Genomic DNA, 23,987 nt, shown 5'->3' with positions numbered 1-23,987 from the left:
AAATAATGTTATAAATAGAATGAATGGTCAGAATTTTATTTATTTACATGTTAAAAAAAAGTTTGTTAAGCTCTACGATTTCAGAAATATGAACAAGTCCCAGCCACATTTTTTATGAAATATTTAAGATACAGGATCATTTGATTGAATGCGTTAGTTGGCCAGATTCTTAAAAACGGAAAGTATCTTTATAATCGGAAAAAATAGAGATCTAGGTAGGAACCAATTGCCGAGAACTAGAAGTAAGCTAATTTTTTTTTAAGGTTTAGAATCTCAAGATTTCGAGACTTACGAACATTCAGCAAATTCTAGAACTTGGAATGCTTGAAACGGAGGCGGAAACGTATATCAGTCTTAAGGCAGAAGTTAACCGAATCCGAGTTGTACTGCCTGTGTTGGTGTTAGATTAGATTAGATTAGAAGTTAAACGAATCCGAGTTTTCTTTAATGCATCAAAGACAAAATACATGAGAGGAAGAGGTTGGAGAGAAGTTAATGTTAGCCAACCATCACGAGATCGGATAGATGGCGATGAAATCCAGGTGGTCGAAGGGTTCGTGCATTTGAACTAACTAGTGACCACCGATAATGACACCAGCTGGACTCCGATGAACGCTCCTGTTCGTCGCACCACAAAGTTGAATATCTAAAGCATGGTTCAAAATTAAACAACATCAATTGTATGTATTTCGGATTTGGATGAACATATTAAAGATCACTCAAGGTTTGGATTAACATATCATCGCTCAAGGTATTCATTTACCTCCCGACGATAATAGGTAAAGAGGTGCCGAAACCGTAGTTATCCCTATATTTCAAGGGAAATATCTAGATCAACATTTGAAATAAACGGAAATAATTGCTTTAAATGCAAATTTCTCGCTAACCAAGCCACATCATGCCGCGTTAACGTTGGCTTAATTGTTCAAGAAATTCATACGTTCAATTTGGTTCCCACCAGGTCATGAAGTTTTCGAGCATGGCTTCTGACCATATTGTCCTGCATAAGGTTCCGATTCGATTAATTGTATGCTTGGCAGGACTGGAAGCATTCCCGGAGATGTAATTACACACGATACTGAGGGCTGCACCTAAGTTTTTGATCAAATGGTAGTTTGGGGTGCCAACCCATCTAAAATGTCTTCATGACGTTCTGCCACTGCACACGGTTGACAGCACTACTCCGATGGTTGTTTTCCCGAATGACACGCTCACATGATCGTAAATCCCCAGCTCGATTATCGTTGAACGTTGTCCCCCGCAAGCGACATTCGTACCTCCACTGCCTGTCCATTTGCATAATGGAAAATTAATCCCTCGGAGTTATGCATCCGGGCAGAACGTAAAATTTGTTTCAGATTTAAATTTGATGAAGATCGCCTTCTCCTCCGCTGTACGGTAGTTTGCATCCATGTCAACTGGATTCCAGTTATTTTACGAAATTAGCCATCCCACCCATGGTAGACTTCGCACATCCATTTGGATAGGCAAAACAACTTACTTTATTTCTACCATTATTATGTTTGCTTTCAACAGCGACGACCTAGCGGTAAGCGGTAAGCGGTAGTAGTAAGCGTGATTGCCTCTCACCCCAGCAGGCCTGGGTTCAATCCCAGTCGGCGCCGCCGAGATGTTCCGAGGCACAACATCTCTGAATCTCTGATCACGACTTCCTTCGGATGGGAAGTAAAGCCATTGGTTCCCGGGTCATGAGTTGATGAGTCGATAGGTAGAGTCCAGGTGTGGGAGCTGCCTCCCTGGCGTCGGTAGCATTGGTGCTCAGCATGGAAAACAAGACCGAAAGAAAACAAATCAAGGAAAAAAAAACTGCGACGACCAAGGTACTGACCAAGATGCAGGCGATGAACAAAGCACATCAAAAGAAGTTAACAGTTGATCGACACCATGAAAAGCAACTGCTGCAGCTTCGACAACTGAGAGCAAACTGAGGGTACCAAGCAGTTTAGCAATAGGTCTAAAGCAACACTATATCACCGCAATTATTACCATTGTTCAGGTGTTATCTTAGTTATTAGTATCCCACTGAGTTTCAAACTTCCTAAATTCCCTCCTTTCCATGCTCCACCGTCACTGGGAGTATGTCGTAGCCGCCAACTTCCCCAGGAAAAACCATCCATTCCGGGGTGGAAATGAAATGATAAAACTTTATAATTGTTCCCAAACAGCCAGCAATTATGTCATCACATCTGTGCGAGCGCATTCTCGACAAAATTTTCTTCCTCCGGTGCGGTGGCATGAGATACAGCATCAACGACGACGTCAGAGTGACGATCTTGAGGATGTCAGGATGCGCCACGGCAAAAATAACATCACCGCCCTTGGGGTTGGTGTAGCAATTCAGGAGGACTTGTTTCAACTTTTCATGTAACTTGCCGTTCGTTCTTGAGCGTATGTGAGTATGTTCTTTAATTGCTTCGCAAACAACTACACACTGCTGCAGGAGTAGGAGCAGCAGCAGTGATTCCCTTATTAGCCTAATTAGACGCAAAAGTGTCTGCTTCCTTTCCGACTGAACGGAAATTGATATCTTATATCAGTTTGAGTGAAAGCGATGAGATTCTGCTTGCACTTGGAAACTTTTGAGTTGGAAACTTTTGATTGCTACCGAGAATGGAACGCGAGATGGAACGGAGAAGGGGCCGGTAGGGGGATGTGTACCATTGTGCTGTTACGCTGAAATTCCGGCGAGAAATGTTTCCACCGATCGAAAAACGACGTCGCAATTAGTATACTTCATCTCCGCATTTAACGCCCGTGTACCTACCATCTTTTATCGTGGGCGAAAATGTGATCTAAATTTTTTCTTCTAGGAACGACCCATTCTAAGGGTCCTTTTTCTACTAAAAGTTGATCGACCCTCCTCCGTCCGTCCGGCCGTCATCAGAAATGGAAAACTTTTCACGAGTATTTTACGGAAGAATGATTTTTGAAAAGAGATTTATTGAAAGAATGTATCTATCTACCGGTGGTGGTGAGTGAGTGGGTGGGTATTTCTGATTGTGATTCACTTCGGTAACCCCTTTAATTATACAGCACTTGACATAGCTCACAACTCATCCATGGCATCGGGCGTACTGTGTTTGTGTTCCCATTCTGTGTCGCTTTTGGACTAGGATGTTATGAGTATGGATCCACCGAAGATGATGATGAAACAGATGCTATTCCTGTATCAACTTTACGTAGGGATGTTCAGTTTTATGTATGAAATGAAGCTTGAACCTAATGGACAACCCAAGATCATCAGTTGACATGAGACTCCAAGGACAGGAAAGAACTTTAACATTTATACATATTCAGAAGGCATCCGCAGAGCGTTGCAGACGTTGGATGGGCGTTGACATCGCTGATATGAAACTTGAGCTTTTCCAGTAACATGAAAAAGTCGGTAAAAGGGTGATTGGTATAAAGGAACGGTATGCGAAGAATCGGAGATATTTACCGATGGGAAGGGTGGCAAAGCAATAGCCTCGGGGCATTGACGGAGAGGCGAAGGTTTTCCAAAGTTGAAGTTTTTCTTTCGCTTCGACGAGTGGGAGTCATGCCCAAAAGCGAGGACAGTTTTCCTTATTTATGAGAGGGTTCTTTTCATCAACATAATCATCATCATCGTTGTATACATCACATCGTTGTCAGATGTAGTAGCAGCCGACAGGACAACTTTAAAAGGGTGAGAGTTATGGAGGCAAAATTCATGCGGGCAGCGGCGCTAGGTACTGAGTAATAATTGTCTTTCAGTGTTGTTTATAGAAGTAAATTAAAATCCGTGTGTATAGGGAAAAAAACTATAATTGATCCATGTAGCAACACTCTTTATATTTCATAAAAATTGTCCAATATTGTGAGGCATATTCAAAGTAAAACGAGTCAATGAACCCACAAACCCGTCCTTGGGGTCTACATCGCTTTAAATTTGATCGGACGCTTATCTAACATCTAGGCGGGATGTCTAACCGGGATCCTTTTTCTGGGTTAATTTTGCCATATAAAAATATCTGTTATCTTTTTTTAATGGTGAAAATGGCTATTTTTGGTTGCTAATAAAAGATTGAATGCTAATTGGTTGTTAATGAATAATTGTGAAAATTTTGTATATTTATTCGAAGAAGTAACAATCGTACCAATATGCTATCAAAACAATCTGTTTTACACACGGAATCGTTTTCAATTACTTCCGGTGTGCCAAAAGGCAGTGTGCTGGGACCATTAATCTTCGTTTTGTTTGTGCCCAAGCATTTCATTCTTCAAGCAGTTGTTTGCCGATGACCTGAAAATCTATATAACTATAGCTTCCGTTCTCGACTGTCTTGCACTTCAGCACGATATTGACAATTTGTTGCTTTGATGTAATTAAAATGAAATGAAAGTATATATATAAAAAAAAGTAAAATAATGTAATTTTCTCGTTTTTTTTCTCTTGATTTGTTTTCCGTGCTGAGCACCAATGCTACCGATGCCAGGGAGGCAGCTCCCACACCTGGACCCTACTACCTATCGACCCATCAACTCATGAACCGGGGACCAACGGCTATACTTCCCTGAGGGAAGGCGTGATCAGAGATGTTATGCCTAGGAACATCCAGGCGGCGCCGACTGGGATTGAACCCAGGCCTGTTGGGGTGAGAGGTAATCACGCTTACCACTACACCACTGGCACCGCTTGTCATTTTCTCGATGCTGCGCCACTATCAATCACCAGTACACTTTGTAATCTGTGCCGTTGGAACGAGTCTCTTCAATTCTCGATCTAGGGGCTACGATGGACTCCAAAATTAGGTTTAACGATCATGTGGCAATAGTAACATCGAGAGCATATGCAGGACTGTTGCAAGATCTACAAAATTTGATCAGCGAAATTTGTATTACTACTACATGGCATTTCAAGCCTATTTTTTATAACATATTAGCACGCTTTCCCGGAATTCCCCCTGAACTTTGCTGAAGACACAAACCTTCCCTGAGGGGCTATTAATTAAAACCACGATTTGGTATTTTCTCGGCAACTGTGAGGCACAATTCCTACAATGCTCAACAGCTAATAACAGGTAAATAAAAAAGTACCATTCAATTCACATTTGAAAATAAAAACAAACACCCCTGATTGATTACTCCGAAGGAATTTCTTTAAATAGCATCGCTTTAATCCTGGTTCATTAATTTGAACTCTCAACCTCCCCCTCCCAAAATGTTCAGCAAACCTACCTTGCCCTGCATGATGAGCCGGATGGTGAGCGTAACTGCCGGATCGTCGGACAGGTTGATCTCGGTGAGCTTAGCCTTGGCTTCCTCCATTGCTGATGTTGCTATTGTTGGTCCTGTTACCGACGTTGATAGAATTTTCACCTTTTCCGCTTGCTCGCGCGTTGCAAAAACTTGATTAATTAAAAATTTTGGAAACTTTCTTCCTTTCTCGCGCGCGCGCTCGTCTCGCGTTGACTTGCGTATATTGCTTCTCGCTCTTTCCTGCGCTATTACTCAACCGGGTATGTAAACGTCGCACTTTTCTTCTGTTAAACCTTTTTATTTGATCTTCTTTTTTTTTTCCTTTGCACTCTTTTCTCCTTTTTCACTGGTGAACCGTTGTGTGTTATTAGAAAAGGTTGTATGTTGTATGTATCTCACGCCGAAGGATTAAGTAAATTAAAACGCTTTTAAGAAACGCCAAGGAAAGAATCGAACCTTTTTGAAAAGGACCTGCTGAAGAGGGGAAGGTGAAAAACGTGAAAAACGAACGGACGGTTGAAAAATGAGAGGTAAATACGCGAGGATCGTCACTTTCAATTTACCCGGCCGCTTGTTTTCAATCAAACCAAATTACGCGTAGCGAGACGGTTTTTCCATTTTGATTCGCGGTTATGTTCTTGAATTGTACCAGAAGATCCTGAATCAGGGTTACCAGATGGAAACTCGGAATTGAAAATGGAAAGCTTGAATGTTAAAATCAAATTAATGGATGACGATGATTGACAAGTGGCTTGCAAATGTTTAAATCCTGCTGGTAACCCTCATTGAAGGATCTCCCTAACGCAAATCGCATAAAGCAGAGAAAAGATTGGTTCCCCCTTGGGCAACGAAAATTCGGACCGCTGTTTTTTAGTAGTAGTAATGGTAGTGGTGGTGGTGGCACGAGTTCTTGTTTTTTCCCAACAAATTGTTATGTGTGTTCCTTTGGAGTGTTCTTCTACGCGAGGGACTAGCTCTCGGAGGTGCAATATACTAATACACAGCACACGACGGTGGTCGACACTTGAGCTTCGAGCTACTTCTTGTGAGCAGGTAGGGAGAGAACGCCCGGAATCAATTAGGTCGATGTGATATGAATACCAAAATCTCGGATCTTGATATCCTTTCACATTGGCGCGTATTGTACGGAGACGCTACAACGCACGCACACCAACAGTCACACGTGGTTTCGGTTCACACAGTCTCGTCTATCTGTAGTGTGGTGTTATAGGTATCGTACACCACTGGGACCGCACTGAAGTGTATCAATTGCCTGCAAGTGGAGAAGAAAAACAAACAGTTAGTGTTCCGTTGTTGCTGGTGTGGTGGATTCACGCTGAGCTTGAGGGCGGGAGAAGTCGAACGTGATGTCAGTGCTGTTACTGTTGATGTTTGGTATTATAGTTGGGGGTAAATTGATGGATACGAGCGAAAATGATATTATTTGATGAGGTAAAGTGATATTTGCCTTTTGATCTGAGAGACTATTACAAGTAATCTAATTTTCTGTCAGTGAAGGGAGCACTGATGAAGATGTTGGTACAGCAGCAAATAAAAAACTAAATCAAATTAGAAGAAATAAGTTATTGAAATGCCAGTAGACAGGTTAACGAATTAGATCATTTGAATGACACACGTGACAATCACCAGCTAATTGACCAGTTTAGCTTTTCGAAAAAGAAAACTTATAAACGATAAATTTATCCGGAAATTATCTACAAATCTATCCGGAAGGGTGCCAAAAATTAATTCAACAATTTATGAGCATGATGCGCTTCAAAGCATTACCAAATGTGCCTGAAAATAGAAATTATCTTTTAAACTTTTATGGAATTTAAATAAGATTGAATGATTGTTCTTCAAGCATAGGATTATACGTCAACCCTTGAAGCTTCTCAAGCACCATAGAAATAATTATTTTCTAGTAAAAATTGTGGAATTTCAATCGAGCTAAGTTAGGGTGGCCATCTTACCCCACTTTCCTTTACAACTTGAAGTCGCCAGTTAAAAAACGGCATGGCTGCAAGTTCAGATATTCCTTAGAAAACTTCTCCTGAAACACGATGAAAATTTCATCAACAATTATAATAGGGATCCAGGGTGGCAACTAAATGTCCTTTATTAAAATACAGGTTTTTTTATTGAGCCTTCCAAATAAACGAACTAGATAAAAAATACAGGGTTTCTCCAGTCCAGGTTTTCCTGATCAATAGTTCGAAAATTTCCTGGTTTTATAAATCATGTTTGAAGCCAACAATTGAACATTTGCCATAAGAACACTTGAATGCTTCTGTCAATTTTATAGGAAATTCATTTAAATTTCCGCAAATTATTCATGATTAAAAATTCAATGTGGTTTACCACAAATTTAAACAAAAAGGATTCTGCACAGTTTGTATCCCAACATAATTTTAAAATCTGATATATTTTTTTATAAGATTTTATATCAACGCTAGGTCAATATTTATGTTTCTGTATAAATTATTAAACTATTTCTAAAATGTAGTTCTTGAAACCCAATTGTTATGTTTTAAACATTAATCATTCATCAGCACCTCCAGATTCCCCTCAGACCAGTAAAAATAAAAATCGATCATTTTGCATGCAACGTTATTAGTGCTGGATTTAACAATAGAATAGCACATGGAACTTTGAAAAATATCATTTTTTTTATCGTTTTCTTGCCTGAGCGAAAACAACTCTGCAAGATCAACCCTAGCGCAGGAATCCACTTTGGTCTACTTTAGGATCAGAAAGTCTTGCGATTTTCACTTACTTTATTCTTTACATGATGCTAAAATATAGCTGCTTGGATGCTAAAAAATAACTGAACGAGTATTGATTCTACCAAGCAAATAACTGCTAATAAAGGCTGTACTAGAAAAAAGTGAGACACATTGATTAGTTTGTAACTTTTTGACTTGTGGGTAAACATTGATGAAATGTTGACAGAAACTAGCTAAGAGAGTAATGTTTACGCTGGTCGAATTTTATCACAATTTGTCAAATGGTTATCGAGATGGCATCGGAGCAAGAGCAGATCCACCAAAAAAATGTTGTGGGCCGTCTTGGAAAATCCGACTGCGTCCCACAAAAGGAACGGGAAACACCTGAGAATCCATCAGTCAAAGATTTCCCGCTTGGACAAATCATTCAAGGAAGCCCAGACGAACCAGCTGCGGCAGAAAACCGAAGACAGCTGACCCGATGAAGGACAGGAAGGTGTTGAGTTTGTTCAAGCGTCGGCCAAATCTTTAGATCCGCGATGCGGCGAAGAAGGCGGATGTTTCCATCTGGTTTGTTCAAAAAACGATGAAACGGTCCGTCATCCACGTCAGAAAGCACCAAACCGGAACGACAAACAAAACACGGTGGCGAAAACCCACGCCAGAAAGTTGAACCGGGAGTGGCTGACGAAACCGAGGTGCTTTGTGATGGACGACGAGACTTACATCACGGCGGACACAAAGCAGTTGCCGGGGCATGAGTTTTACCTTTTCTCATCACGGTTGGCCCTTCCTGAGGAGGTAGGGAAGAATAAGGTGGACAGATTCACCAAAAAGTTCTTAGTTTGTCAGGTCATCTGTGGGTGCAGCAAGATGAATCAACCGTACATCACGACGGGTACCATCAACGGGCAAATCTACCGGGAAGACTGCCTCCTAACCTTCCTGCGGTGTCATGAAGGCGCGAAGCTGTTTTGGCCGGATTTGGCATCCTGCCACTACGCGCGGCAGGTGTTAGATTGGTACAGAGACAACAATGTTGTTTTTGCACCAAAAGACGGAACTTCGCACGATTGGCCATTATCAAGGCCAGGGGCAAGGTTCGGAGTTTCGGTTATGGAGCGGAGATCCAAAAAGCAATGAAATAGAAACCTAACCTTAATGTTTTAGAATATTCCATGAAAGTTTGTATGTCTCTTTTTTTATTATAGTCACTTTAACGCTCTTGGGCCATTTGTGACTTGTCCGGGGGTGGGATTTAAACTCGTGACTTTGGCGTGAGAGATATGGCTGCTAACCTCTACGCCGGGGTCGCCCCCGTTTGTCTCTCTTTTTTTCGAGCACAGTCTCTAGACTCGTAACTGACAACAGCAGCAGCAGAACGAAACAGGTGAGAAACTGAAAGAATGTGAAAAACGTACTCATCGACTGAACAATAAGTTCAAAAATCAGTGAGTGAGTCGTTTTGGCTTAGATTCTATCCATCTACAGGAAAAATAAAATAAAAATCGGACAGATATATTTACGTTTTTTTTTTTTTTATGTTTGAAATTACTTAAAACGTTTTTTGCATTTCTTTTTTACTTCGAAAAAACAAAATTGAAGACCTGAGCCTTAAGAGAAGGGGAAGCTGACCGCGCCGAATCAAAACAAATTTTTTTTTATCAATCATTGGAAAAAGATATCAAAAATATGGTAATTAGTTATTACAGGTATACCTTGATATAACGTAACTGTCACTTTTGACATCCATCGTCGATGTTTCACAAATAACAATTCAGTCATGTAAATTGGCAAAATCAATAGATGGAGGATTGTCTCATCTATCCTATAGTGCTATTCAGGCATGGAAAATCATTTGCATTCATTTACTTACAGAATTCCACAAAATAATATATGACGCTTTTGTAGGTCTTGTTATTAGCTACAACTTTTGTTAACAACTCAAATCCGTATCTCTTATGCATGACGAACCAAAGCGAACAGAAGCCACTACTGATTTTCAATGAATGTATTTTACATTCACTGAAAAACAGTAACAAGTTCTGCCCGCTCTAATTCGTGATGCATAAGAGATACAGATCTAAATTGTTGACAGAAGTTGTAGCTAATAACAAAACCTACTAAAGCTCTATACATCATTTTGCGGAATGTAAATGATTTTCCATGCCTGGTGCTATTACATTGTTTGATTTAATGATCAACAATCAGCGATGAGAGTCAAAAGTGACAGTTACATTATATCGAGGTGTTGTGATTGGCACTGATGGTGAATTTCATCTCGCTTTGTAACCACAGAAAAAAAAAACAAAGCGAATCAAAACGCCTTTTGCATCTAGGCGAAATCGTCCGCAGTGTAAATAATTGTTTCAAGTCTGTATGTGCTTGATTGTAAATAGTTCTGTAAAATGTTTTGTATTCTGTTTTGTATTCTGTTTTGAATAGTGTTTTATATGAAGAATGATTTAATTTAAGCAATATGTTATAAAAGGAAATCACGGAATAAAGAACAATCTTTTTCCATAGTCAACCTTCCAGGGTGGCATGTTGCCTCCTGGAGGACCTTAAAGTAACCAATCGTTCATTATTTAGTCCGCTTGAAGAAACTTTCTGATAGGACGTGTGTGAAGTACACAACATAGGACCAAACTGTAACTGTAGTACGAATCACGAGGTATACCTGTATTTCTAAAATTAATTTTTTTTTTGCATCCCATCGTGGCAAAATGTTAGACTCAAAAAAAAAACTGAAAAAATCGATCGGTTGGGTTTGTTTAGTGTTCAACTTTTTTATGATGAAATAGAAAAATGTTATTACATGCAAATTTAAAAGGAATTCTAGTGATAATGCAAAGGAAATTCTGAGGAGAATTTTTATTTGGGCTCTACGGGGAAATTATAAGGAAGTTTTCACTAAAACTTCTAGTTATTTTTTATCTAGTTATTTATTTTCCAAATCTAGTTTTGATTTGAATTTCAAGGTGATTTTAGAAAAAAACGAAAAAAAGGTGAAGAGATTATTAAGGAGAATTCCAACATAGTTCTAAAACAAACTTCATGTTGAATATGAGAAGCATTTTATGAAGATTATAAGGAGAATTCTAGCTGAATTGTATAACGATTTCAAAGACAATTCAGATGAAGATTCTGGAGAAAACTATAAAGGGAATTCAGTGAATAAATTCAAATGAATACTAAGAAGATAAATTTCATCCATCCAGGGAATTGAGAAGAGCTTAAGAAAATGCTGAGAAGAATTGCAAGGGTTGTCCCTAAAGAATTTTAGGGAGTGGTTCAACAAAATTCTGAGGAAAATTCCCAATGTAGTTATGACTTGAATTCCAAGTTTATTCTAATATAAATTCCAAGAACTACACGCAGGATTCCGAAGCATCCTTAGTAAAATAGTAAGATGATTCAGAAAAGAATTCTTAAGAGAATGGAAGGAATTCTTAGAATAATTTTAAATGAATGCTGAGGAGAATTCCAAGAGAATTCAGAAAAGATTTCTAAGGGAATTTCTGAAAAATATCCAGAAGAACAGAGATCTTCTCTCTTCAAATCGAATAAAACTCTCCTGAAATGAATTTTGCATAGAATTTGAAAAATTCAGAGAATTTTAGATTTCCAAAGGTTTTGCAGGAAGAATTCATAGTAGGTTTAAGAAAAAATGTGAAAAGTGATGATTATGAAAAGTATTCCAAGACAATACACACAATAATGTCTATAACAATACCTTTGTTATCTTTTGTCTTTCTTTATTAAAGAGACTTTCAGCTATAACAATACAAACATTAAATGTGTAAATTTTAGCTTTTATTCATTTAAAACTACATTGTTAAATGATAAGTATCATATTTGAATACGTGCTCCAGATTGGAGTTGAAAGACACAATATATTTTTATCTGCGCACATATTGAACTGACGTAAAAATGCTACAATGGCTATTATAAGCCATAATCCAAACAAAAAAAAAGATCTTAAAATGTCTTAAGCCCTCAACTACCTAAACGGCTGGAATACTTTAAAACTTTTTCAAACACGCACTAAAATAACTTAAGCTGTACAAATACCCATGAATATGCATGCTAAAATTACCTTAGAACCCAAAATACACTTAATGGAAAAAAAATATCAAAAACGTACTTTAAAAAGCTAAAGCACCAACATGCATTTAAAAAAGCCAAAATCATTACGCCTACATGTTTAAGTCAAACTACCAGAGTTAGAACACTGAATCATATTGCACATTGCAGTTTTCCCCCCGAAGATCGTGTCTCGGCGGGGTTTCAACCAATCGCTCTAGTAAATCAGACCGACTGGTTGAAAATCCGCCGATAAAAAGTGATGGATAGAACTCAATGGGTAACACGTTCTTCGGGGGATGGCTAATTAAACTTTATTTTACGGTACCATCTACCAGGCAATTTTTCTAGTATTCCCGACAATTTGGCGAAAAAATAATATCCTTATCCATGATTTCCATGAATAGTTGCAACCCGGCATTTATAGTAGATACTGTTAGTTGAATCAGGAGGCACCATATTTAATTATGCGATCCTATCAATTCGGTAGCGAAAAAAGGAGCCTGGGAGAAAACCCACGGTTTTCTGCTCAATAAACAAAAAAGGTCGCCACTAGGCCAACGAGCTATTTGCGTAACAAATTATTACGAATAGCGATTGTTCAAGACCAGAATTTTTCTACTTCTAAGATCTCTGTACTTATTCTGTACATCAGGCTGCAGAATGATCAGAATGGTAAAATATTTGCATCTAACTAGTAAAAGTCTGAGATCTAGAAACTTTATGCAGGTTGTGGAGTTTCGCGAGCTTTATTTTTAAGTTGTACGTAAGTTATACGTAATAATCCAGAAATTAGAAGTATAAGGAAAACTTTCTTTAAATTTTAAGGAATTTATTCATCACCCTGCTATATAACGATCATGGAGAAATCTGTCAAACTTTTAAGGCATGAAAGGTTCTTTAGTTTATTCCGGTTTAATTATCTAGTTTTAATGGGGTAGTCCACTCTGGAAATTTCAAAACATATTTTTTGTTGGCTTAAAAAATACTTTGGAATGTCTACTTTGACATAGACTTGACCGCAAGTCCGCAAGTGACATCGTTCCAAAGTTATAGGCCGATTAGTGGACTCGTGTCCAGACGCTCCAAGCGCGCTCAGGTGAGCGCTCGGAGTACCCGCCCGTTACCGGCGAAACGGCGTGTCTTAGTAGTTCCAACTGCAGCCGCGATTATCTCTAAACGATGTTTTCAAAATTGGCGGACGCTGTATTTTAGAAACGGCTCATTCGATTTAAACGGCGATTGAATTTTCGAGTTAAGTACCTTTTTTTCTAGTCTTGTACGTAGCCGATTTTCAAAAGAATCAAAAATGGATTTTTGGTGCAAGCTTTTATCTTCAATTTTAGGGTACAAAAAAGGACTGTTTTTTTCAAAACGTCGCCAAATTTTTATTTTTCAACCAAATCAAAAACGGCTACGTACGAGACTGGGTCATCTATCAGATAATAACCACAAAAAAATCGTTGTTCCAGCTCCAGTGGTGTGACCGCCAGACGTCCCGCCCCGGGACGACTCAGACGGGAGGTCTCCTGGGGAACCTGGTGCAGCGGCTACAGGAGACATCCAATCGCGCCAAAAAAAATCTTAAAGGGGACATTTCAATTGACAAAACCATGCATTCCTTTTTTTGAATTGATCGTTATTTACCCTAAAAAAAAATCGTGAAAATGACCTATTTTTCATGCCGCCAGAGTGGACTACCCCCTTAAGGAGAGATACAGAACCACCAGAGTTCTAAAAAACCACAAAGTGAACAGTTTATTCTGGTAGTCATAAAACAGTTTTACAGAATATTTGAAGATCAAATTGAAATATTATGGCGACCACATAAACCGATATAAGCGACAAGGGTTGCCAACTACAAAGAAATGAGGAAAATAAAACCGATATAAGCGACAAGGGTTGCCAACTACGAAGAAATGAGGAAAATAAAACTCTCAATTATTACTATTGCCACTTAGTAAGAAGATATAATATCCCCGACAGATACGCGTATTGAAAATGCGTGTACCGTTTCTGTGCGTAGAACTCAACTCCACAGTTGCTTACAGGCACCGTGAAGACCGTTCACTATTTTTCGTAACAGTGCGGCAAACATACTTGACGGGAAAAGAACTTTTCGGATCAAGTAACAAATGTACTTCAATAAACTACAACATTCAATATGTACTGGCTCAATCAAACTACCCACAAAGCTGATCGATTTCACATCAAGTACAACTCAACCAATGATCGCTACCTGTCGCCGTCGAACAACCAACTGTCAGTCTAACACATGCTGTCGCTGCTTGATAAAAACAACGTCGGAAACATACAACTTCACCATTTCTATTTCTACTCACAGTCTGAAGTGTTGGACCCACGTATCGGAAACAGAGAAAAACACAAGTGCAGAATCAATTTCTGCGCTTGGATTATTTCTTCTCTGCTGTAGGTACATGGTATTTTAGCAAAATCCACTTTTTTCATCGCAAAACTAGGAAGCTCGCATCCATCCAAGTACACCCGTTTGGTTTGGTTGATGCAGAGGGATTGATGAAGGGATCGATGGGACGTGATGGTATTGCTGCGCTGCTGCCTCCACCATCCGACCGGCGGTTTGTTGTAGCGAGTAATGCGATTTTAAATCTAATTCGTTTTTGGGGATTTGATGGACGTGAGCGTTCTAAAGCGCTTTCCGTCGATCGATCGATTTCTGGTGGATTGGACGGACATTATATTTTGCTGTCCCCCAGATGTAACTAATGGCCAACGGCAATCTTCCCCCTGTTGCGTGACTCACAATTGATTTCTGTCGCCTAATTTTCACCTCGAAAGTATCATCGTTTTCTGCCGCGTCAAACGGAATTATTGAAATATTCTTCTGTTTGCGTGTCTCCGGATTGTCGTCGTCGGCCTCCATGTCAACCGCCCCCGGTACACGCCTGAGGGAAAATTCACGCTTCCTTTGAACTTATCGTATCATTCCGAACGTTCAGTCGCCGTGTACAGTGACTACAACAGCGGTGCGTGGATTTTCCCATATAAACTTGAATTTTCCGAGAAAATTGTTTCATCCTCATGTCACAATCCCATTCTCTTGATGTGTACCCAACAGTGCGTGAATTTTTGTCGTTCGAATCTAGTCAGTGCCCGAAAAACCTCCCGCCGTTCAGGTGTCACATATTTCAATTTTCCCTCAAGTTGTGTTAAGCTACAACCCATAGCAGTTAGTTAGGCCCCCCGAAATGGCCCCACGGTCTCAGGTAGATTTCGACAGTTTATCCGATTTTGTTGCTGTTTCTCGCTTGGTGGGATTTATTTCTGCTCTGTCAAAGTTTCATCTTCAATTACTCCTGCTAGCATTTTGGAGGGCAAGATTGAATTCCTCGGAAGTCGGAAAGCTGTAACCGTCCTATGGGATAGCCCATTTTTCCGCTCCATGCGTATGCTCTTTCCCTCTCACTTTTCCTTTTTTTTTTTGTGCTGCAACAATAGAGACTGCTCTACAAGACCCAAAAACGGAAAGCGAGAACCTAGCTTTGAAACGAGGAAAAACTTGTTTGGGAAATGACAAGCGTAAAAGGGGGAGAAAAGCCAGTTTATTTCCTTTGCCTTGTGTGTGTGTTTTCATGGCTTGAAGTGGGAATACGGAGGTATATAAAAATCTGTAATAAAAGATGACGATGACGGATGTGTGGCTGCCTCAGCTGTCAAAGGAGGAATCCAACGAGCGCAACAAAAAACCGCAAAGGGGAGAATCCGGAAGAAATTGCATGTATGAAGTTTTGCTATCCATTCTGTTTAGATTCTGATTTTTTGCTACTCTGGCCGACATTCGAAAAGGGGATGAATTATGTGTATTGAAATAACAGGAAAATGACTTGGTAGAATATCCATTCTTTAGTGTGTGGGCGAAAAAATCTAGATGAGATAATACACCACACACACTCTCAATCAGTAATCCAGACACGACCGTCGTAACGCGTCGGGCGGAGCAAGGCAAGAGAGGGGGTCACTTTGTTATTGGGGCTTAGGCATTGTGTGTTGGGTCGCTTATCGCATTTGGTGCACTGCATAACAATATCTCCAGCTACATCGAGCTTACTGCTGCTTCACTGGTTCAGCTTCGGCACGCTGCCGGTATGTGTGTTCTAATTACCACAATCAATCACAGCCCAAAGTCGGTGTGCCTGTCGATGGAAGGCTACTGATAACATAAAGCTCAACGGTGTAATGACTGATAGCGCTCTTGTGTTGTAATGCAGTTTAGTAGTACATATGTTAAGCAGGTTTGTTTTTTTGGTTTGTAGATATTCCGGCATGTGTGACAACAGCGACAGGATAAATTCTACGTTCGGTGACTCTTTCGAAATATTATCGTGTGCCTGGTTGGATTTTGAACAACTACAATCGTGATTAATCCAAATTGGATACAGTTTGCTTCATTAACTCTTAACCCTCCGTTACTCGCGCTGTTGTACTTTGTACAACACACATGAGTTTTCCATTGCCATTTTGTTGCTCAAAAAACTAGTTTTGATCTAAACAAGCTAAGCTTTGATTACAGTAAACCTAAAAAAAATGGCGGATAATAGGGAAAATGTAAATGGAAACTGCGTAAACTGTGACCATACTACGTGGGATTTGACTTAATTGATTACAACATGGAATATACACTCAGGTCTTTTTTTACACGGGGGATACGGTCCGTGTAAAAAAAAACCTACGAGATTTTGATTTTTCGCATGTTTAAATGTTTTTAAAAAATCGGATTTTGATGCCATTTGTAATTAAAGCATGATATGGTCCATATAGACATATTTTAAAAATTTCTGTATTTACACCAAAAATTGTGATTTTTTTTTTAAGTATGCCATTCGATTACAAATAGCTTGAAACGGATAATGTGATTGGAATCAAGTCGATAGGTTGTATCGTTGTCGAGAAATCGTTAAAAACGTACCGTGTAAATCGTGGAAAACCGTGTAAAAAAAACCGTGTAAAAAAAACCGCGTAAAAAAAACCGTGTAAAAAAAGACTTCAGTGTATCAAGATCCTGACCAGATAGAATGTTACTGTCTCCGACAAAGTTGTTCAGGAGATCATAGCCTTGTCGCTGGCGGACAGTAGTTCAGAATTTTCTCACTACGTAGCGCTAGTATACATGTGAAACTCTTGTATATAACATATCTCTAGATCCTGACCAGATAGAAAGTAAATGTATTCGGAAAAGATTTTCAGGAAGTCAAGATCTTTTTGTTAGGTTACAATAGTTCAGAATTTTCTCACTTCATGGTGCTAGTATACATGTGAAATTCTCGCATATAAAATATCTCAAGTTCTTGACCAGATAGAAAATTACAGTCGTCAGTCGCAAAGTTGTTCAGGATATCACAAAATTTTTGCCCGTGGACAGTTGTTCAAAATTTTCTCACTACGAAGCGCTAGTGAAATGTGAAATTCTCGTCTGTGATATATCTCGAGATCCTGACCAGATAGAAAGTTACTGTCTTGAACAAAGTTGTTAAAGCCTAGAGTTTGTGAGAAAATTCTGAACTACTGATCACCAGCCAAAAGACCTTGTCCTCCTGAACAACTTTGTTGTAAACAGTAACATTCTATCTGATCAGGATCTCGAGATATAGCATATGCGAGAAGTGTACATGTATACTAACGCCACGTGGTGAGAAAATTCTTACAGCCAAAAAGGCTTTGACCTCCTGAACAACTTTGTCTAAGACAGTAACTTTATATCTGGTCAGGATCTCGAAACAAGCCACATGCGAGAATTTCACATGTATTCTAGCGCTACGTAGTGAGAAAATTTTGAACTACTGTCCACTAGCGAAATCTATCTGATCAGATACTCGAGATATTTTACATGCGAGAATTTCACGTGTATACTACTAGCACCGGGCAGTGAGAAAATTCTGACTTCCTGAAAAACTTTGCCAAAGACATTTACTCTCTATCTGGGCAGGATCTAGTGATGTATCACATGAGAGAACTTAACATGTATACGAGCACTACCTAGTAAGAAGATTCTGAACTACTGTTAACCAGCAAAAAGGCTATGATCTTCTGAACAGCTTTGCCGAAGACAGTAACTTTCTATCTGGTCAGGATCTCGAGATATTTTATATGAGAATTTCACGTGTATACTAGCGCCGCGTAGTGAGAAAATCCTTATCTACTTTCCACCAGCCAAAAATACTTGACCCCCTGAACAAGTTTGCCCAAGACAGTAACTTTCTATCTGCTCAGGATCTCGAGCTATTGTATATGCAAAAATTACACGTATATACTAGCGCCACGCAGTGAGAATTTACGAAACTGCTCCACCAACGAAAAGATCTTGACTTCCTGAAAAACTTTGTCGAAGACAGTAAATTTTTATATGGTAAGGATCTAGAGATATTTTATATATGCGAGAATTTTACATGTATACTAGCGCCGCGAAGTGAAAAAAAAACTCTGAACTACTGTCCACCAACGAAAAAGCCTTGACCTTCTGAACAATTTTGCAGCAAACAGTAACTTTCTATCTGGTCAGGGTCTCGAGATATTTTATATGAGAATTTCACGTGCATACTAGCGCCGCGTATTGAGCAAATTTTGAACTATTGTGCACCAAGAAATAGGCATTGCTATCATCAAAAACTTTGTCGACGACAGTAACTTTCTATCTGGTCATGATCTCGAGATATATTACATGCGATAATTTCACATGTATTCTAGCGCTACGTAGTGAGAAAATTCGGAACTTCTCTTCTCCAGCGATAAGATTATGATCTCTAGAACAACTTTGCCCAAGACAGCAACTTTCTATCTGGTCAGGATCTCGAAGTTTTCTATATTGTAGCCAATTAAGTCAAATCCCACGTAGTACGGACGCCGTTTACGCGGTTTCCATTCACATTTTCTCTATTTTCCGCATTTTTTGGGGGTTAACTGCGATAAAAGTTTAGTTTTTTTTTAGTTAAAACCAAGTTTTTAACGAATACCCGTTGGTTTCATATCGATTGTTAGCTCGGCTGCAAAATAGCAATGGAAAACTCACACTGTTGTACAAAGTACAATGCGCGAGTACTCGTGTTACAAAAGTTGGCGCCGGAAGGTTAAATAGCTAGTTTTTTCCTTAATATGTTTCCGTCGATCTTGTTTTCCGTGCTGAGCACCAATGCTACCGACGCTAGGGAGACAGCTCCCACACCAGGACCCTATATATCGACCCATCAACTCATAAACCAGGGACCAACGGCTTTACTTCCGGCGTGATCAGAGATGTTATACCTCAGAACATCCCAGCGGCGCCGACTGGGATTGAAACCAGGCCTGCTGGGGTGAGAGGTTATCACGCTTGCCACTACACCACCGGCACCGCTCAGTCCATCTCTCCACAGCAGTTGTTGTTGAGATTGTTCTGTTGTACAGGGCTTCTATGTATGGCGATAGACCCTAAAATAAAGCTAGGTCAGTTAAAGAAATTCCGACTTTCAATCCGCAAATTCTTCGCCACGACAATATTGCTTACATAAATCAAAACATAAAAAAAATCACATGAGTTCATATTTTTTTTCTGAAAAAGTAAGAGGTTGTATCAAAGACACGACCGTAGATTTGGCGTAGGAGTACGTGCTCGGTATCAATATTCGGCGACTGTGTTAGGGAAACCACTTTTTCCTATCACCGAAACGCCTCGTTTTCTGATGACAAAATTACGCATTTTCGTGCACAAAACAATCCACACAATCTCCGCCAGTTCCACGCAATCGAACAAGGTCCAGGAGTGGGAGCTGCCTCCCTGGCGTCGGTAGCATTGGTACTCAGTACGGAAATTAATATCTACGGAAAACACATCAAGGAACAGAAAAGAAGAGTACAGAAATTTCATTACCACCGTATTTTCCTTTTATTTATATTTTTCGGTATTTTTTATTTGTATATTATGTATTTATTAGTCCATAAAGATTAAAACAGCAATAACCAGTGCTGATAAAAAGAATTCGCTGCACTCAAATTATCTTATAACCAACCTTAAAAACTGGTGATTGATGGTGGTGCAAAATCATACTTGAGGCAGCGGGGGATCGATTCCCAGTTCGTTCAAGAATATTTTCGTATTGGAAATTCGCTGGGCATATAGTATCACTTTTTAAGCCACACAAAGCTTTAAAACATCAAATTAATAACAGTAGGATAGAAATTTCCCGGCAGATGCCAAACTGGAGCCGAACGTAATAGCCATGAAAAAGAAGAATAAGATAAGCGGTGATTCATGACAAACAAACTTCACAAATTCATATACAAACTGTCAAAGAAACTTAAGTACCCCAGTTTCAGTAGCTCAAAAATCAGTAAACAACATTGAATAACTTTTTTTTTCAAAATCTCAACCATATTAAACCCGTCACATTGTCAATAAAAATGCAATACACCTGTCACAACACATCGCGCTTTTGCACCTGTTCAACCGAGCTCGTTCTCATTCACACCATCTCAACCGGATAACAACTTGCCCACTTACGCACATCCGCTGACGGGTTGAAGATGCTGGTGCTGCTGGATCTTCAATAGCCACAATTAGTGACCAATTCTGGATTTTTTTTTTGCCTTCGCACGTTATTCTCCGCGTCCGTCCGTACCCGTCGCTCGACCGCGGCGGTGGCTGCAGCTCCGCGAAAATCTGGTTATTACCGTTAACTTGAACTCTAGAACCGCATAATATTTCCAACACTGTGGTGCCTTTCGCGAAATGCTGTAGAAATGCTCCAGCCGAAAGCGTCAGCATCACAGAAGCAAAAGAAGAGCACACACAGCGGCGTTATGTCGATATGGAGAGAGCGACGGCGAAAGAGAGAACGGGAACGAGAGATTGATATATCCAACTATGGGGTGCTGCCGTTCGGCCGGAGGAGTACGATCTGTTTACGTATATCTGTACAACACATCCAGACTTGGAAGTACCGAGTTGTGTTGTGCGGTGGGAAAGAAGCTTAACGATAAGCCCTCCAATATCAATGATGCTAGAGAGCGAGACTACTGCTCTTCGAGTTCCAGTTTCATCATACGTCGAGATGGGAAACTAGCACTAGAGACTCCCCGTTCGTTGTATAGGTATAGATTGGATATCAGGAAGTATGAAGGAAAGGGCATTGAAATTGAATACCACACTGAAATGTCTAAGGGGCAGCTGACTATCTATTTGGTCTTCTCTGCGAACATCAGTGATCAAAATCAGTGCGACACTTTTATTAGAAGTGTGTTTAGCACACGAGACTAAATGGGATCGAATCGATACTTCCATTTCAACGAACGCCAAGTTTTAACACTAGGTGCCAGACCATTCAACAGCACCCCAAAGTATCATGGAGGGAAAACGAAATCCTGTTACACAAATTTAAGTTCACGGTAGAATAATTTGATTACTTCAAAGAATGGTCTTTACTTACAGTTCCAAGAGGATAAGAACCGCCAGCACAAATTCTCACTGATCCTTATTCGATTGAAAGTGAAAACAACAAAAAACTAGCCGTTTCTTCAGAAAGGCATTGAGTAGCAAATATTTTTGAAAACAGTTCTGGAAGTTTCATAAAATCAGCAAATTTGCTAACTTCTTAAACTGAGAAATACTTTTGGTTTAAGGAATTCGGTAATCCCGCGGGCAAATTGGTCCATTGTCGTGAGAATATCAAACAAATGTATAGTAAAATATACATTACCGGCAAAACAGTAGGTATTTATTATAGGACAAGTGTTCGTTTTGCACTACTCAGCAACTACTCACCAAAACGTGTTAAGCTACTCAAATCTCGATGAATATTTCAAATTTTCCTATCTGTTTTGATCAATTATCTTCATCGACTTTCTCTTTTGATAACCACTGCTATGCAAACAGATTTCGCGCTAATTTTACAACATAGTTTAATAAAGGAGATTCTTATCTACACACTACTAAAAAGACATGTAAATTTCGGTTCCCTGAGACCGACACATGTAAGCGGGCCTTTTGACATAAGAATCAGTTGAAAGAAACGTGAAAATCAAATCAATCAAACGTTGATGTTTCGGTTTGAGAACACTTAATTTTACATGAAATGTTTGTTTACGTTCTATGATTTACGTCCAATATGGATTGCGTCTCGTGTAAAAGTAGTTATTTCTAAGTGTGTAGCATCCAAAACGTCAAATACAATAGGAAAAGGTTTTGCAGCTGAGTTATTAACGGAACTGTAAGTCGATGAAGAGAATCGATCAATGCAGATAGGACCTTTTGAAATGTTTATCTAGAAATAAGATACTTCTATTTTTATAGGAAATTTAGTGCACTTTCCACTGATATTAAGGAGTTACTCTTTATTTATTTTTATCAGTTACAGTGCAAAAACTGACAAAAGATAGGTCAAATCTGCTATAACGTCACGTAGAATGTGTCGAATGGCTAAAATAGCTACTATCCCAAGTAACATTGCAAACTTCATAGAGGGTTTTATAGCATTCTACAAGTCTAAATAAATAAACAGAACCCTCATAAAACTAAAATCGTTACTTAGGATGGGGTCCACAATAGGCCAATTTACCTTACGCTAAGCCAAAAATTTCAACGCAACTCAAGATCATGAACTTGTAAATCGCTGAAAATATGGCCGAGCTAATTCAGAAATGTTTTTCATTAATTTGAAATTTCAAAAAATAAGCGACTCAGACTAAAAACAAAAATAACATTAGATAGAATTTTTTTCCCGGTGTATGAAAGATGTTCAAAACCGCGGATTTGAAAAACAAAAACAAGATCCTGAACTTTGAAAAATTTGCATATCCCAGGACTAGGAACATTTTTCAATATGTTCAAATTGAACAAAACTTACACAAATTTTAGAGATCCCGCATTTCGAAGTGTTTGAGACTACACAAAAAAAACCCCAGACAAATTATCAAAATTTCAAACTAAGAAGACAAAAAATCGAGGTGGTGGATTAGTTATTCTGGGATTTCAGGAAATTTTTATATTCTGTGAATTAAGAATATACACAGTAGTCGGTTTTTACGCGGGGGATAAGTGCCGTGTAGAAATAGACCAACGACTCCAGTGCATATAAAAACAAATCAGCAGAGGAACCCTATCATCAATGATCAGGTTCCATACATCGATAAATTTTTACGATTTTGTGTTTTAAACATGTTTGTATTCGAAGACATAACAAACTATCTATATTAAGAACTAAAAGAATAAAAACCAACCGGTGTGCCTCGATAGGTAATACGTTTGATTATTGATAGATAGTAACAAAATGCTCAATTATAAATTTCTGTTTAACTTAATATCCAGATTCTATCAAAAGTGTTTTATGTATTCCCCTGAAAATGCCTTAAGACTACTGACTATCACCGGAAAATTCCTGCAATTTCTCCAGAAAGTTTATTCTTTTTTTCCAGAAGTACTTTAGGGTTCCTCTGGTGATTTGTATCGATATCATCTAAGAGTTTTTTTTTTTCAGACCTGCGCTGATAGTTAATTCTGACTAACACCGAACAATTATTCCGTTTTCTCGGCGTGAAAATTTGTATGCAAGGTTTTTTGGGGCAGGGTAAGCTTCTTATGATGGTTCAAGAATCCTCCCCCCTCTGTAAACGGGGGTTCCCATACAAATGAAACAAATTTCTGCATAACTCGAGAACTAATCAAGCAAATGGAACCAAATTTAGAATGTGAAGGTCATATGGCGTAGCCCCTTAGATAATATGGGGAGGTGGCTACGTACAATATAGCATGCTTTTTTTTAAATTGGCGCATAAACTCAAGCTAATATTGAATCCCGAGCAAGGCCGGGCACACTCAGCTAGTCTAATATAATTTAATCTAACTCCAGCACTGATAGCATCCAGAAAAATGATGGATATACATATACCTCCATGATTTTCAGGGCTGATAGCAGTGTTAAGCAATAAAAA

At 39.1% G+C, this 23,987-nt stretch overlaps 1 protein-coding gene across 29 annotated transcripts in view; it reads right to left on the bottom strand.

Moving 5' to 3' along the window:
* mub (poly(rC)-binding protein mub) overlaps positions 1–23,987 on the bottom strand; it is a 672,225-nt gene that overhangs the window by 319,292 nt on the left and 328,946 nt on the right. For 23 of the 29 annotated variants that reach the window (XR_010517496.1, XR_010517497.1, XM_065218846.1 and 20 more), the window contains one exon: positions 5,221–5,715. Coding sequence is in view for 27 of the 29 variants with exons in the window: in XM_065218846.1 (XP_065074918.1) it covers positions 5,221–5,310 (90 nt within the window). In the remaining 2 variants the exon portion in view is untranslated. Of the gene's footprint in view, positions 1–5,220; positions 6,515–23,987 lie in introns of all 29 variants that reach the window. The other 6 variants (XM_065218827.1, XM_065218810.1, XM_065218803.1 and 3 more) reach the window with 3 other exon arrangements.

The sequence above is a fragment of the Ochlerotatus camptorhynchus genome, unplaced genomic scaffold (assembly GCF_037179485.1).
Source record: "Ochlerotatus camptorhynchus isolate MF236.1 unplaced genomic scaffold, CSIRO-AGI_Acam_v1.1 ptg000008l, whole genome shotgun sequence".
Taxonomy (NCBI): domain Eukaryota; kingdom Metazoa; phylum Arthropoda; class Insecta; order Diptera; family Culicidae; genus Ochlerotatus; species Ochlerotatus camptorhynchus.
Note: the sequence above shows the minus strand (reverse complement) of the source record. Positions and strands in the feature narration are given on the sequence as shown.